Source organism: Amblyomma americanum, chromosome 10 (assembly GCF_052857255.1).
Source record: "Amblyomma americanum isolate KBUSLIRL-KWMA chromosome 10, ASM5285725v1, whole genome shotgun sequence".
In the NCBI taxonomy this organism is placed as follows: Eukaryota; Metazoa; Arthropoda; class Arachnida; order Ixodida; family Ixodidae; genus Amblyomma; species Amblyomma americanum.
Window position 1 is genome coordinate 56,860,402 of NC_135506.1, and position 15,977 is coordinate 56,876,378.

At 47.3% G+C, this 15,977-nt stretch overlaps 1 protein-coding gene across 1 annotated transcript in view; it reads right to left on the minus strand.

The window, feature by feature from the left end:
- LOC144107840 (ATP-binding cassette sub-family C member 2-like) overlaps positions 1-15,977 on the minus strand; it is a 91,462-nt gene that overhangs the window by 18,304 nt on the left and 57,181 nt on the right. The window contains exons 16-21 of the mRNA XM_077641053.1: positions 15,441-15,608; positions 13,748-13,926; positions 10,317-10,392; positions 9,533-9,722; positions 7,098-7,408; positions 1,077-1,406 (exon numbers count right to left, since the gene is read on the minus strand). Coding sequence (XP_077497179.1) covers positions 1,077-1,406; positions 7,098-7,408; positions 9,533-9,722; positions 10,317-10,392; positions 13,748-13,926; positions 15,441-15,608 — 1,254 coding nt within the window. The remainder of the gene's footprint in view (positions 1-1,076; positions 1,407-7,097; positions 7,409-9,532; positions 9,723-10,316; positions 10,393-13,747; positions 13,927-15,440; positions 15,609-15,977) is intronic.

Consider the following 15,977-nt stretch of genomic DNA (forward strand, 5'->3'; position numbering starts at 1 on the left):
TTCAGCGTGTGTTACAAGCACATTATTACACAATTATATGTGCTTATAATCCAGTTCAATGAGCTGATACGGACTCTGACGAAGAACACGACATGGGTCACACATGTGTCGAGTACTAGCAAAGGCGCATGAAAGGAACAGGGTGCTTATATATATCTATAAAATTTTCTGCATTTCTGTAATTAGAAAGCAGCGAAATATCTATAGCATTGCTGAGCGAATAACTGCGCAAACATGCATACGCATTGCGGGCATTTACGCATGGCAGCCTAGAATGCTAAACCCGAGGTACTCTGCTCTTCTATCCAAATTACACTTCTCTGTTCCACTTAGAGTTTGCAGCTTACACTGCACGCAAATGTTTACACAAAATACCGTGCTAATTCTGAGTCTTGCTGAGTTGCTTATCGAAGGTGAAAGTGCCCTTTCACGTTTTCTTATCTAACCGTTCACTACATGTTTTGAGAGGGCAAGAAATGACTTCCTGCAGAGTGCCGACCCAGAAGTCGAACTCTCTTCGTACGCTACATTGTGTGCGATGTAACGTTTAAAAACTTCCAAAAGATAATCGACCCCCCGGGACTCTCTAACTTCCACTAACATCGCACGACTCTCCGGGGTTGGTGGATTTCTCCTCCATAGAAATGCGAACATCACGGCAGGCATTGGATCGCTCGTCCTTGTACCCAGCTGCCGAACGCCACAGCCACACACACATTGCGGCGGGTTCGTGTTGAACTCTTTATACAATCGAGATACGTCGAGGTATGACATGGTGTGAACAGTTTGATGTCAGAAAGCTGCGTATAGGCTGCGAGATACGCCGTAGAGAAGGACTCCAGATCAATTTTGGTTGGTTAACATGCGCTGACCGCGTACAGCACGTTCAGAAGAAAACTTTTTCGACGAGTCAGGGCAATATCGCAAAAGTACAGAAATGCGCTAGAAATAAGGAACAACGGTAGGAAGGAGCACTGTTAGTGCCTTTTTTAAGCGCTGTCGTCTATTTAGAGCCGTTTCCCTCACCGCTTTGTTCATTGTTATGGTAAACACTCGAAGCTCTGTCTTCGACTCACCGACAGCGAGGAGCTAAGTGCCAAGCCGATGGCGCTGCCGTCGGGGGGTGCCGAGGTGTCTCCGACGACCGAGCCGAGGGTGGTCAGCACGATGAGCAGGCCGCAAGTGGTGGTGAACATGCGCAAGGTGCGGTTGCACGCCAGCCACGCGGACGTGGCCCGGGCGTTCTGGTTGGCCAGGCGGCAGAAGCGCGCGTAGCAGCGCTCATTGGCGCCAAACGTGCGCACCAGGCTCAGCGACTCGATGCTTTCCGTGGCGTGCTGCAGCAGCTTCGAGAACAGCGTGGTCCGTAGGAAGCGCGCCGCATTGGCGGCGCGTGTCAGGATGCCCTGCGAAATCGGATGCATCATCATCATAATCTCGTCGTGATCCTCAGTGGCATCGGTATCACTTCAATAGAAGGGCACAACTTAAAGGGACTATGCAATAAATTAATTTAGATCACGTAAAGCAGACGAGAGATACGCATTTCATCACTCGTCACCCCAACGCAAGAATTTTTAAGCTAGCATCAATAACACCGAAAATATAGACGATTAAAAATTACCCTCATCCCCTCCTCCCTCAACTCGTACACGCGGTGCACCAACAAAAATAAAAAAAACAGCTCTGGGACTGGGTCCCGCCCATCAATACGTCATCCGCTGACGTTCGTTTTGCAACTTCCGGTTGTCGCTCCTAGCACCCCAGCAGCAGCGTCGGCGGCGTGATTGCGGCGCGCGTCGGGTTTCCTTGCTTGTCGTCTGTTGTAGCCGGCAGTAATGAACCCGTACCTCGAGGTGCGACTGCTCGCTCTTACGGCCACGATGGGCATCGAGCCCTATGCGTTCACGCCGTAACGGCTGAACGCCAGCGACGACAGTAGCGCCTCGGCGAGCCACTGCGAGTGGCTCCGGAACTCCCGACAGAAGGAGGCGGCAGAGGAAAATTGAAACCATATGCGCGAAGGCAATGCCCTGGCTCGCGCTTGCCCGAGCGAGTCGCGCGGCTGCACGAGCAGACGATTTTCACGGCTACCGGAAGTGTGCCCGTGACGTCGTGGCTGCCGTGGCTCAGCGAATGAGAGCGTGTGGTGGCCTGGCGACGTCATGGGTACAGTGACGTCTTTTTTCACGGCTTTAGTTTCAAAATCGGCCACTACGAGCACACCAATCGGTCTGTGAATTTTAAAAACACGGTTTTTAAAAATTTATAATGAATTGCCGGCTCAGTTCTGATGACTCATACTTGGTGTGAATGCTTCTTAGCATCATTTCTAAGCATTGAAAACATTTAGAAGCGACTTTTTAATCATTGCATAGTACCTTTAACGAAAAGAGCTGTTGGCAACAACAACCCATGGCCCACGCGGTGTCTTACTACGATGAGCGGTGAAAACAGTAGCAGAAAAACAGTTGCGCTCTTCGAGGCGCTTGCAAGTTTGTCTTGCGATTAGCTTTTTGGTTACATAACAAGAAAAGCTCAAACAAAGTACCGCTTCCTTCTCGCAGACGAACAATGTGTAGTGGTAACGAATTCGGGTACAGCTTCACTCCAGATTTACATGCATTAAACCTGGCTGTAGCCTGATTACGTTCTCTGCCCGACAAAGGCGTCTCCCAATGGTTCTAAACCATAGCGCTGCGGAAAGAACGTTCGCATATTACATGTGCTGTCCGCATAACCAAATTGCAGCGTGGCATTTTATTATGCATTCTTCTGCCGTACTCAGGACCTTTCTATTTGTTATCTAAAACTGCCCGCTATGAAATGATTTCAAAATTCATGAGATGAAAAATTGCCGTAAACCATTCAGGAGGCATCATCTAATGCTTTTAAATGGCAAATTTTCCTTCACGTACCATAACAATGGGCGTTAAGGTACGCCCCACCTGCTTCCGCTTGAACGGGTTTGTGGTGTCATCTCAGTTCTAAACTGTACGACACGGTTCTGTCTGCTGAAAAGTGTTCCGAGTGTCTGGCAGTTTTCAGCGGCGAAATGAAAGTAAGCGTAGGTTTTCACTGAGGTTTCAACAGGTGGGACCAAGTTTTAGCCGTACCTAGGTGGTCGATGGGAACGCCAAGTAAACGGAGATGACCTGGCGGCGGTTGGCTGAAGCTTTGCCCGCAGAAGTGAATACTGAGGTCCCCACCGCCGGGCGATGAATCGACGACCAGAAGGTTTGTCTTTTCAGGATATGAGCCCATGTTCATAGAGTGAAGCTGGTTGTCTATTGTGTCTAGTGCCGCTTGTAGGATCATTATACCTCCCACCTTCACCATCCGCACTGAACATCAGAGCAGGGGACTGCTGCGGGAAGTGGGACCTAGCGCCCACGTTACTCCCCTCCTATTCCTTCTGGGCTCCCTTGCCCGACCAGGGTTCTCGCTCACAGGGCGCGAGCCGGTGCAGCTTGCACACTGAACATCCTGATTTGATGGTGCCTACTACGGACCTTCTATATAAGAACCGGCCCGGCACGGCGAGCCTCCGGGCCCACTACATCTCTGCCCTACCTACACTTTCAGCATACCTGCCAACCTCAGGGCTTTCAAATTAGTAAAACCCTGGTGACCGGGGGCCAGGGGGGGAGGGGGGGAGGTGTAGCCAAGCCAGCACACAATTTTTTCTTAAACGTCGCGTTTCGTCGCCAGTCTACGACGCAATAGCGCTGAAGCTTCTTCACACGTGGCGCCGCACGTGAGGAAACGCACAAACTGCGAGCAGCACGTCACGAGCGCGGAATTTCAGCACGCTGGAAGAACGCAAGTATCCCACGGACTGAATTGAGGGCCGCTCGCAGTTGTTTCACAGTGTTGCCGAAGCGGCCATTAAGAAGCTTTCGACAAACAAACAAGCATACAAAAATGTCCGCGACAATCCAATCGTCGTTCTAAACGGCGCATAGCTCGGCTCACTGATAAGCGGAGCCGATAGCCGCCGACGTTTCGGGCTGGCGGCGAAGCTCCAAAAACGAAACTACGCGGCCAGACTATCGGCTTACCGGCGGGGGCCTGCCGGTCCTGAAAACACCTGCCGTTGCGTGCATGTCAGAGGGGTGCCGATAATAGATGTAACATGCAGTTCAGGCCTGGGGACGAATGTATCGGTTAGTCGTGCACGTCATCATAGCGCGACACGGCACCACTTTTTGGGAGCCCATCAGAATTGACCGATGCCAGCCCCTGGGCGTCCGAATAAACGAGCCCCTGTCGCCACGGTCTTACAGGGACGTTCGGCAGGACTGTGATGGCAGCGCGGATTATCCGAATTAACCGAGGCTGAGAAGTAGAAATAAATGGTTATTTAATTCGAATTGACGAAGTTTTACTCTACAGTATTCAAGGTGCTGCTCATTTCACGCATGGTACACATATCCCTCTTTCGTGGCGGCGGAAGGTTACCACAGGCAACAGTGCTTTTTTTACAGAATTTTAAACGTTTATCGCAAATAAATTTTAGATTCCGTAATATTTCAGGCAAGATTCGTAAAATCGTAATACGGGTCAAAATTCGCACATTTTACTGAAAAATCGGAAGAGTTGGCCGGTATGCTTTCAGGTATACTAAGACCGGACGGCCTCGAGAAGTTCTAAACTTCGACAACCTGCGAACTGAGCTATTCTGAACTGCACGAAAAGCTCGTGGTGTTTCATCACATGGTAGCGGCCGCTTTTAGTCTCCATTTCAAGTGTCTTGATGACGTTATGTATGCTTTGCACTCGGCCCATATTGCTTACAAAAATATCTGACATTACATTCCACCCCGGAGCCGCCGTGGTGCAACAGTGGTTGTGGCGTTCTGCTGCTGGCCCGAAATACGCGAGTTCGATCCCGGCCGCGGCGGTCGAATTTCGATGGAGGGGATCTTCTAGAGGCCCGTCTACTGTGTGATGTCAGCGCACGTTAAAGAACCCCAGGTGGTCGAAATTTCCGGAGCCTTCCGCTACGGCGTCCCACATAACCTGAGTCGCTTTGGGACGTTAGTTAACCCTATAAGCAAAACCAAACCATTCAATCCCGGAAAATATCACTCGAAAATCACAGCACGTTATTATTTATTTAGAATAGACGGAGAAAGTATTGGGCAGCTTCAATAAAAGAATGAAAAAAAACACGGACTGAAGGCAAACACTTAAACCTTATACTTAGTATTAATGAATCCAAATATACTTATAAGGAGTAAGTAGGTATTTTATTTCGGGGATACTTTGAATCGATAGTAAAAAATTAAGAATATCCCATCTAGTTTCCAACTGAACGCGAAGGAGCCTGGAAAAGGAAACACAAATGCGCTTTCTAAAATCTTGCTTTGGCCTTCATTACAACCGGCCGACAAGAAGGATAACGAAAAAAAAAAACTTGGAGGACACCTAATTACCATCAGCTCTGATAATGCGAGAGCATGAGAACCTCGCTGCGAGCACCTCAATTTGATTAACTCCTGCATATTAAGGGAAGATTCAGAAGCAGAAGTCTGGCGGCGGGACGCCCCGCACCTTCCGTACACCTGCCGCGGGAGGCGACAATATGGCAAGAGCATGCGGCCACAACAGCACAAGAAACCGAAGAGACTATCACCGGCTACGCCGAATTGCGTATATATCCTTCGAAATGGCGCTCCCATCGCTCCTTCCGCTTGCCCCATGAGGAAGCTTACCCCCTCTCTTAGTCTTCTCAGTCGCGACGACAGATGATATTGATGGTCGGTCGCGTAGAAATACAGGGGGAAGCGGTTTTTAAAGCGAAAGTTTTTACTATGCCAGCCAGCGAGCCATTTCGGTTCGCCGCGCCGTATGCCGTATGCCGTGTGCCTTATGCCGTGGCCGACGAACGACCTTGAGCCGCCGTTGCCTAGCAACGCCGCAGCCGCACTTCAACAGATGGCGCCGCCGTCGACGCCGCTCGCTCCACCAGATTTGCTCCGCTGGGGTAGAGGGTGAGGAGTTGTCGCCTCGCGGGGTATATATATATATATATATATATATATATATATATATATATATATATATATATATATATATATATATATATATATATATATATATATATATATATATATATGCGCTTCGCCTCAGTGTATTGTACTCGTTATGGAGAGGGAGATACTGACGCAACAACGACAGAACGAAGCGAGGAAAAGACAACGCGCTCAAGAGACGCCAGAAGAACGCGCCGCATGACTCGAGAAGCGTCGTAACGAAGATGAGGCTAGAAGTCGTGCCACGTCCCGGAGTGACTCTTCAAATGCGGAAGAGACCGGTTTGAGTTCTGGAGAGCGTCGGAATGAGACGCTGCGTAGACGACGCGCCGAGGAAACGAAGCTTTGGCAATTCAACTAGGGTTAACCAGAGCTAAACCACAGCCATTGTTTTTACTCGTGAGACATACCGAGGTAAAAAGATATTCCAGTGCTAAAGTGCACGTCCTTTCTGGGTGCTGTTTGTTTAGTATTCAGTGAAGTTTGGTATCAAAGGTACAAGTTCTTCTTTTTTTACTTTTCATCGTTTCAAAGAAATCTCGACTTATCATAGGCTAACCTTTTAACTTCCAAAAGACCACAATTTACAGAAGCGAAGCTATTGCGGCAAGCAACAAAGAAAGGCAAATACTGACTGAAGAAATGGACATCTCTGCAATCCAGCCTATACGGTGTTATTCAGCGGCGGGAGTCCATTGCAGCCCTCCTGTGTCTCGTAAGAACCGTTCTGAGACATTCTATAAATATGCGTGTTTTCCGTATGGCTGACGCGCAAACCGTATGAAACATGTGGAATCTACATGGAAAGCGACAATTCTCACAGCAAGTCTATACGGAGTCCGTATGGCGTCAACCATGCGGAACAAACATTGAAGCTGTACCATAAACACATCAAGAGCGTACACATTTCTATATATCTTTCGCATCACGTGAACTTTGTTTTTCTTGTATACTTATTAGCGCGGTTCATGCGAAGCACTTCAGGAAAGAATTGGAGACCGTTTTGGGCATCGCATTGCAGTCGCTGCGCCCGTAATTCAACACAGCGAGCAGCCTTACCATGCCGATGGTGAAGGCGATGATCACGATCACGCTGACGACCACCAGTACAGTAGACTCGGTTCCGAGCACCCCCACCCTGGCAAGCACCAGCAGCAGAGTCTGGATAGCTTGCCGGCCCAGGACAGCAAACCGCGTGTCGATGTCGTTCAGGTCCGTGGTGAAGCGGTTTAGGATGGCGCCCCGAGGCGTCACGTCGAAGAAAAACACCGGGCTAAGCAGGACGTGCTCTAGCATGCGATGATGAAGCAGCCGTGACAGCCGGTCCAGCGACCAACTGAACAGACAGTTCCCCGCGGCACGGAAGAACACTGCACGTGATCAGTCAGGTGTTGCGATATGAGAAGACAAAAAAACAGTAGAAAAATTACACGGTTGTAAGAAAGGCGGCGAGCAATAGCTAATATCTGGCGATAAGGGGAAAAGTATAATACATTAACACAATTTACAGTAAGCAAGTTTTCAATAGCAATCATTTTAGCTAGCATTTGGTGAGTATTGACTTTTTAGTGAGGCAACATGCATGATAAAAGAAATGAACTAAAGAAATAAAAGAACGCAGCAAAATGGAAATCTGCCAATAAACTGTTGAGCCTTGTAGATTATTCTTGTCATCTAGTATTTCAGAAAAGAAGTGACTTAAATAAGTGTTAGCCTTACAACGGAATGAAATAATCTTATGATATATGTCACGTGGCACTTGTGGTTAGTATAACTGTCTTGTGCCAGTTATAGTTTTAGAAATATCCATCTCAAGAGGATGTGCCTTCTGTGGGAAACCTCGCTTTATTTAGAGTTTATGCTAGGCTGTGTTAAAATAAGAAGCATATAATGATTAATGTGATCAAAACTAGCCTGACTTTTTTGGATAGTTCACGCTTACACCGGCCATGTCGTCAGGACCCAACAAGGGTCAGGGGCACTCTAAAACAATGCGATCATGTCAGAAGTAAAACTTTTCTGTTGAAGAACAAGAAACGGAATTGAAATTTTGATTTTAAACATTTGTCACTTTCGCAGCTTTTGAAAGGCTAGAACAGACCAATGTGACTTTTATTTGAATTGGACCTAAATACTTAAACATAAAAACAATTTAAGTCCGAAACCGTTAATAGTACTATCAAGGACAGGTACCTGAGCACCTCTCCAAAGAGAGACATAGGGACAGTTCTCTCAAAGTTCCTGTTCATTTTCCCTCACTTCTGTCAATCACCAATAGCACAAACAGCCACTTGTGCAGAACCGAGAAATAACTGTTCATTCGTACTGCTTCATAAATTGCGCATTCGTGCCCGAAAAGAGACTTAGTACACGCCAGTTTATCAACATTCTCAGCAAAGTAAAAACTAGATGGGCAGAGGAACAGACCCTTAGGAAGCCTTCCAGTTATATCAGTAGACATGAAGTCGCAGTACGCGCGATGTTTATGACCGGAGAGGTATTCGTGTGAGATATAAATTTATTCTGCGCCACCTCAGTTGAATTTTCGCTACCCAGTGTTAGCTATAGTTTTAATGAACCGACCAAGAGAGATCGAAATTCTGAAAACTTCTGCAATAATCAAAGCTGAAAGAAAACAGTATTTCGTGCAGCACACTTCTTTCATGTCTCGTGTTCATTTTGCACATTTATCTCATGTGCGTGGAAACGTCTTTTTTATGACGGGTCCTGTAAATAGCAGCACACTAAGGATGAGGAGAACCACTGTCCATGTTAGTTGTGGGCTGCAGATAGCACGTGATAAGGAGAGGCGAAATTATCAGACTTTTCCAACAAATTAAGACTGGTTAAAATTTCTCCAGAGCTTGTTGCTGCGAAATACGCATGTAGAGGTGTCTCAAAGCTGCCTTAGACAAGAAGCAGGATCACTGGCACGCACTGTACATTCCGAGATCATGTGTTGAAAAACAGTTGAAGGGTCACTGGAAATGCTGTCAGAGGCACACCAAGACAGGGCAGCTTCTAGAGCACAAGGTCCTGAAAGAACCTGAAAGAAGTTTATTCACTGTAAAGATCACCTCGCGTCTGCCCCTTCACAAGTGTGGTTTTTAGTACTTACATGACGCTGTCGTACCAATAAATGTATTTTTAAAGATAGTCACTCTAATGAAAATATCAAACACATTCAAACATTCGATCGTGTTTTTAACGGAACACGTAAGACAGCCTTTCAAAATAACGAACAAGCCAGTAATAGACGTTTTTAGCATACCGTAGACGTACTACCGGAGACGTATACCGGACCCCTCTCACGCATGCGCAGTGGCTCCCCCTCACCCCAACAATGCCACTGCGCATGCGCAAGAGGGGTCCGGTAAACCGGTACACGTCTCCGGTAGTACGTCTACGGTATGCTAAAAACGTCTAATATTGGTTTTGAAACGACACTACGTTATTCAAAGTGCCTCATCGTCCGTAACAAAACATTTACTCGCCGGTTCCGACCGCCATAGCAGCGATCCCCCAAGTCCAGGTTACATCCAAGGGGTCGCTCGAGTCCGTCCACTGTTTCACCCAGACGAACTGCCAAGAGGAGACGGCCGCACTCGCGGCCAACAGCAGCACCGCGAATGGAAAGCACGTGCCGCCCAGCTTCAGCGCGCCCCAGAAAACGCTTAGGGTGCTCTGCGGGTGACCAAAAAGGCCATTCATTGTAGGGCCTGCGACGAACCTTCTGCGAAAAACGCTCGTTGTGAATGTCAAGCAATCTGAATGACGGCCAGAGAACTGAGAGCGCGTGAAGGGTCTCTCAGTTTAAGAAGAAAGTGATGACTGGCGTAGGGGTACTTTATCTTGCTCTGGTTATAAATTCCTGAAGGTAAGCATTTGATCTTCGTGTCAGGACACGCACCTTCCAGTAACGTCTAGAAGATGGCTGAGTTGGGCAAGTTGCTTCGTCTGGACCGATACGGGGGTAAAAAATAACCTGCTTATCTAGAGTACATTTTATCGCAACGCTAAAGATTGAACCCTCGCTGATAGAGCTGTGGAACGCACGATTATTGAAGCCCCTGCTTTGTTGCCTTTAACAGTGAGAGCCATTGTACGCTACATACAAACGGTCAATGCGCTTGTCCTTTCAGTGCTTCACGGCAGGAACGTAGTGGTGACGACGACGGAAAGAACCACTCGCAGCGCTCTATGATCCTTGTTCTATGCGAAAGGAGACGTCGAAAGTCACTCAACTATAGAGCCATTGGAAGTTTTTTGTGCTCTTACCTTTACCGATACGCTGCTCTCTTCATGAAGCAAGTTCTCCTTGGGACTGTCGCTACTGCTGGTGACTACGTCAGTACTGAAACGAAAAATGAGCCCAAGAAAAAATTCCTAAACAAGTGCTATCTGAATCATAAACATAGAAGCGACCGCGAAAATTCAGGGGGGCACTTTGTTTACCTAAAGTGCGGTGAGTCGAAAGCCCTCAGCTCGGTGTTGTTGCATGAGTCACTGATGTGCGGTTAAGATGTTGATTATGTACACAATTGTTTGTGAATCTTAAATGCTGGGGACACTGGATGGCGTTTGGGAGGCATCCGTCTGATCCGACGCCTTTCCGCAAACACTCTCCAGCGTCCTAGACAACGAGAACTACATTTGCGTTGGCAGGAAATAGCGTAGTCGTTAGCACGCTCGGCTGCGGAACGGAAGCAGAGTGGTTGGAATCCTATCGTGTTCGAAAAGATTTTTTTCTTATCCAGTTACTGAAGAGCATGACATTACAAGGACAGGTTCGTGCCTTCGATTATGAGCCATTAAAGGCTTTCGCCTTAATAAACTGAACGCAAGAGAAGCAACACGACCACAAGGTGGTAAACCTACGCCCAAGTGCAGCACAAGTTTCTTTAGGCTAGCTGATCGCTTCACATATCAGGCATACTAACTGCATGCATAAAAGCCACGGATAAAAGCATGGGCAATATGACATGCGCACGACTTCCTATTCTTAATAATAATAATAATTGTTTTTTTTTGGGGGGGGGGGAAAGGAAATGGCGCAGTATCTGTCTCATATATCGTTGGACACCTGAACCGCACCGTAAGGGAAGGGATAAAGGAGGGAATGAAAGAAGAAAGGAAGGAAGAGGTGCCGTAGTGGAGGGCTCCGGAGTAATTTCGACGTCCACGGCCACGGAGCTATGCACTGATGACGACGCGCAGTTCAAGAACGGGCGCATGCGAGCCGTGGTCTAAAATGATCTTATGTGGGATTCTTCTCAGGACTTCACCAGTTTGAAGTTGTGGCACTCTGAGTGGGCGTTTTTGTGATTAGCGCCGCTGAACACATGGAATGACCTGTATAGATTGCCCGAAACCGTAAACACAATCAGTAGTTTCCTTTCAACGCGATAGCATTAAGGGCTACGTGTCGCAGAAAAGCCGGTGTCGGCGTTCCTCTTGGTGTCGCGGTAACACAGAATCTGAAAAAAAATCTTGTTGAGATACGCGTAATCGAACCCAAGTCTTTCAGATTGCGAGGCGAGCCCGTGCAGAACACGCTGCGAAGGCTCTTTTTTTTCTTTATTGCATGAAAATAGTGCCGAAAAGAAAAGTCTAAGCACTCCTACGCCACAAAACACCAGGCCACCTTACCCCTGCATGACCCCTTCTTCTAAAACATCAAAAGTCTGGGAGGCACAAACATGCATCCAGATAGGGGAACCAGCTAGGCGGCTCTTGCAGGGCACCATATACTCCCCGCATCAAAGCGCATTGTTCACGAAACAAACGGTCGTTGATTTCGGTCGTCGAAAACTTTGTTTCACGCTACGAAGGCTCCTCGCTTCGAACGGAATAAAAGAGGACCTAGTGAGTGCATTGTAGCCTTTGACTTCGTGAAGTGTCTTTGTGTACAGATGTGTATAAGAGTAATTATGAGTATGCGAATTTTGAAGCGCGACCCGATAACAATCGCGTTCTCTATAAAATATTTAAAATGACTGCCATGAGTTGTGGCAAAGCAGCGCTATCTATGTTGTAGAGATGAAAGTAAATGCCAATAGCATCCGCTGAGGTACGACAGATGGTGTTATGACCATGTTCGGTTTGTGTTTGGGCTTATGGAGTTCTACCTTCCAAAGCGACTCAGGCTATGAGGGATTCCGTAGTGGGGGCTTCGATAATTTCGGTGACCTGGGGTTCTTTAACGTGCACTGACATCGCACAAGGGTTGTGGATTTGAATTTGGAGGGCCGGCAGACGAAACCTTTGAAGACGTGAACTGGTCCGAGCGTGGAGCCCGGTGATAAAGCGTCGGTTTCGCCCCTGCAGGCGGCAGCGTAGGTGCAACCCTTCGCTACCTCTTCGGACTTCAGACGGGCAGGCAGCGGCGACCGTACCTGTGTGCGTCATGTTTTGTGCGAGTGTCAACCATTGCGATGTCATGGAACGCGTACCAGCTGAGCGCCTGTGATGTACGGCGTCTATGTGCTGTAGTGGTCAACGAATGCGACGCCAACGGAGACGCAGACCTCTATTACGGCCCTTCTTTCTCTTTTAGTGTGTTATATTGCTTCATGAGAGGTAGATCACTGAGCGGCTCAAGAGCATGTGAGGTGAATGAGAAGGCGCGGCGACCGGCACCCAATAACACTGTCGCGTTCCACTCTTAATGGCGAAGCTTAAGAGTCCTCCATTTTTCTGCCACGTTTTCGGGCGATGTGACTTTTCGTGCCTGTACATTGAGCCTGCATGTAACCTCTTTGTTTGCTTTTGTCTCGTTTCTCAGGTTAATCTCTAGTTTACATGTTTTATGCGGCCGTATGCCACACATGATTTACTTCCACTGGGGCTGCCTGACTTTCTCCCTAGTCCTACTTGTCCAAGCAAGCTGCGCTGTATCTTATAATGCGAATATGAGTTTTTAGTTAGCAACGCTTCTCTCTGTCTAAATTCCTGCGCTCTGAATCGCGCAACAAAATTTATTTTTTTTCGATCGCTGCCTATATATGACAACGGGTTCACGAAAAGGCGAAGTCGAAGTCTAGATAAACTGTCGTTTCCTAACTTTATGGGTGTATGCGTTGAGAAACCTGAGGCGTTTTTATCATGCTTCGTGGTTTGCAAGTTTTAAATATACCACGTTTGCGCAAAACGAAAGGGCATGCTTAGCTAATCTATTCGGTGCCATGGCAGTAAACTTTAACTAAACGCGACAACGGGACTTGGATTTTCTTATAATGTATTACTCAACTGGGGAATAAACTAACTTAGATGCAGCGGACAGATCTAGATGTTTATATTGCGCCAATCTTTCACTCATGACCTCTCACTGAATCCGTGATCCTAGTTATGTGATTTGAGCCTTTTTCTAAACAAACCGGCACGTGCTACATATAGGCTAAGAAGCACCATACGCAGGCTACAAAATTAGACACCTACTGACATTGCAATTCGCCGTGTCAAATTGCAGGCTCAAGTGTGCTTATAACATAAACAAGAATACAAAGTTACAAGGGCTCCACGGCGCTGACTGATGGGCTCAGGTGGCGCTTCAACCAAAGAGGCACGCAGTGTTGTTTTTCTTCAATAGTTTTAGCCCGTTTGGTAGCTTCAACTAAGGGCAACATCCGTAATAATCGTGCAATATATAGCAACCAGGAATTTAGCAGCTGGTGACTCGCCTCGTGGCAATAACAGTTTTCGACTCAAACCTTTTCTCCACTTCTCGAACGTGTCCAGTGACGGCGGCAACCTGCAACGTAGCCGGTGCATGGGGGTCCTTGAGAAGCTGCCAGATATGCGCGTAAGAGACACCACTCCTTCCCCGCATTAGGTACAGCTGGTCGGCGTGCCTCAGCAGATGGCCCTGGCTTGTGACCATGACCCTAGTCTGAAAGGCCATAATTTACTGTCATGTTTATGAGCTGACCAAAAAAAAAAGGCATAAAAGGCCTTTTCTTTTCCGGCTATATGCAATAACATGAGATGAAGAATACAATTTTAGTGTTTATAAAATACGTGGCAACTTCTATTTTCTTTTGAAGCCAAGATTAGAACCAAGAGAACTGCAGCCAATAAACAGATGCCACACAGGGAAGAGCACACGTACACTAGGCTGACTAACCACTGAATTTCGTTGAAACAAACAAGCACCTATATAATGAGAAGACGGTTAAGGTTTGTAGTGACATTCATATTTGCCGCCTTTTGTATCCCTCCTCTCTCTCATTGAAACACTTATGTTTCACCGATCCTAGCCGCTGTGGCTCGGTCAGTGCTAGGCTGCCACCCCGGCCGATTCGCCCTTCAAAGTACATTGAAAATTAAATTGTGAACACGTCGCAATCCTTAGAGTGAGCTACCACCAGAAGTCTCTCCAAACATACTAAATAACTGCCCTTTTCAAACATTACACGAAGTTAAAATTGTCCCAAGGTTCGCTACTACCCTTTTTAGACGGCAATTGTCGATTTATGACATCGTTCTTAAATTGTTTCGCGGAATCTGTGAACTTTTTCGATACTGAGAAAAAATGTTCCCTTGTCAATGGTACGATTTTGGTGGACATGTATAATTTCCTCGCCATTCTTTTTCCTTTGAAAACGGGTCAACTGCAGCCACTTTCTTTGTTACCCAGGTTTAACTTGCAATGATAACACTGCTATCATATTAGCTACAGCAGGGTGAATCAAAAAGTGATGCAGACGAATACTAAAGGGTCGTGCATCGGGAAATTACGCGGGTAAGGAGACAGACTGCACACTCTGGCCATTCCAGAGGTATGAAAATGTATCTAACACACAATAAATGATGCGTGACTCAAAAATAAATTCAGCTTTAACTTCTTTCCAGTGAAAATCATTCATTGGAAAATAGTGAGACTTGTCATCTCCTTTGGGCAATGCCTCAGAAATTGCACCGCGCTGACCCGAACCCCTAAAATAAACCCACTACCAGAGTCAAGTCAACCAGATTACCCCAGACGGCGCCCTCCCGAGAGCAACGTCTTTAAACCCCGCGTTTTCACTGCGATGTACACATAGTCGAAAACTTGAACACCAAGTCGTGCAGATTGCGCAACGCTGACAGCTGATGCCTTGAGAGGACAGAGCTACCATAGCGCGTAACATAGCCCATACACTGCAGCATTCCGCCAGATGTGCGACACGCCCGCGGATGGTGCAGCACAAGCCTAGAAACACTTTGTTGAAGAGTTCACGCTAAATGCGGTTCACTTTGCTCTTCACGGTTGCGGCCCACCTGCGCTAAATTCTCCTCGAGATTCTCGTCGCTTGAGATTCTCAACGAAACACACTACCGCACTGAGCTCGAGTCAGTTTACCAAGAGAAGGCCCTTCATATAACTATTGCTGTCGGCATGGTTTGTGTATTTACAACGAGCACCTTCGTGCCCAGAAATCCGTTCTTGCCAAGAAGTCTCTTGAAGACTCTCGAGGAGACGTGTGGGTCAAGTGCGCTGAGTGGGTCGTCCAGGAGGTAGATGCTACACTGCTGGTACGCCGCCCTTGCAAGGGACACGCGCTGCTTCTGGCCACCGCTGAGGTTGTAGGCCTGCAAGCAGGCCAGAAAACAACATAAAGGTGTTCTATTAGAATACCACTTGTCCTGTGTAGAGTACTATGGTAGAAAACCTTGTTCTAGTAGATGTAGTTCAACACGAAAGCTGGTAGAGACAAACGAAAGATATTCAAGCATCACGCAAAAACTTTCTGCCTCTAAACAACTTGGCGTCAAAGGGCCTTGGCCAGTAATCAAAAGTGCATGGTCTTCCCGTTCTCTTCGCAAGAGTCTTCATGTGTCTTTACACCGCCTTTTCGTTCCTGATCACAGAAGTCCTCTCCACTTCCTTATGCTTGGAATACCTTCCGCGCCATGCTGCTCGCCGCGAAATATGTCTTTAAATTTGCAGCTTCGTTATCC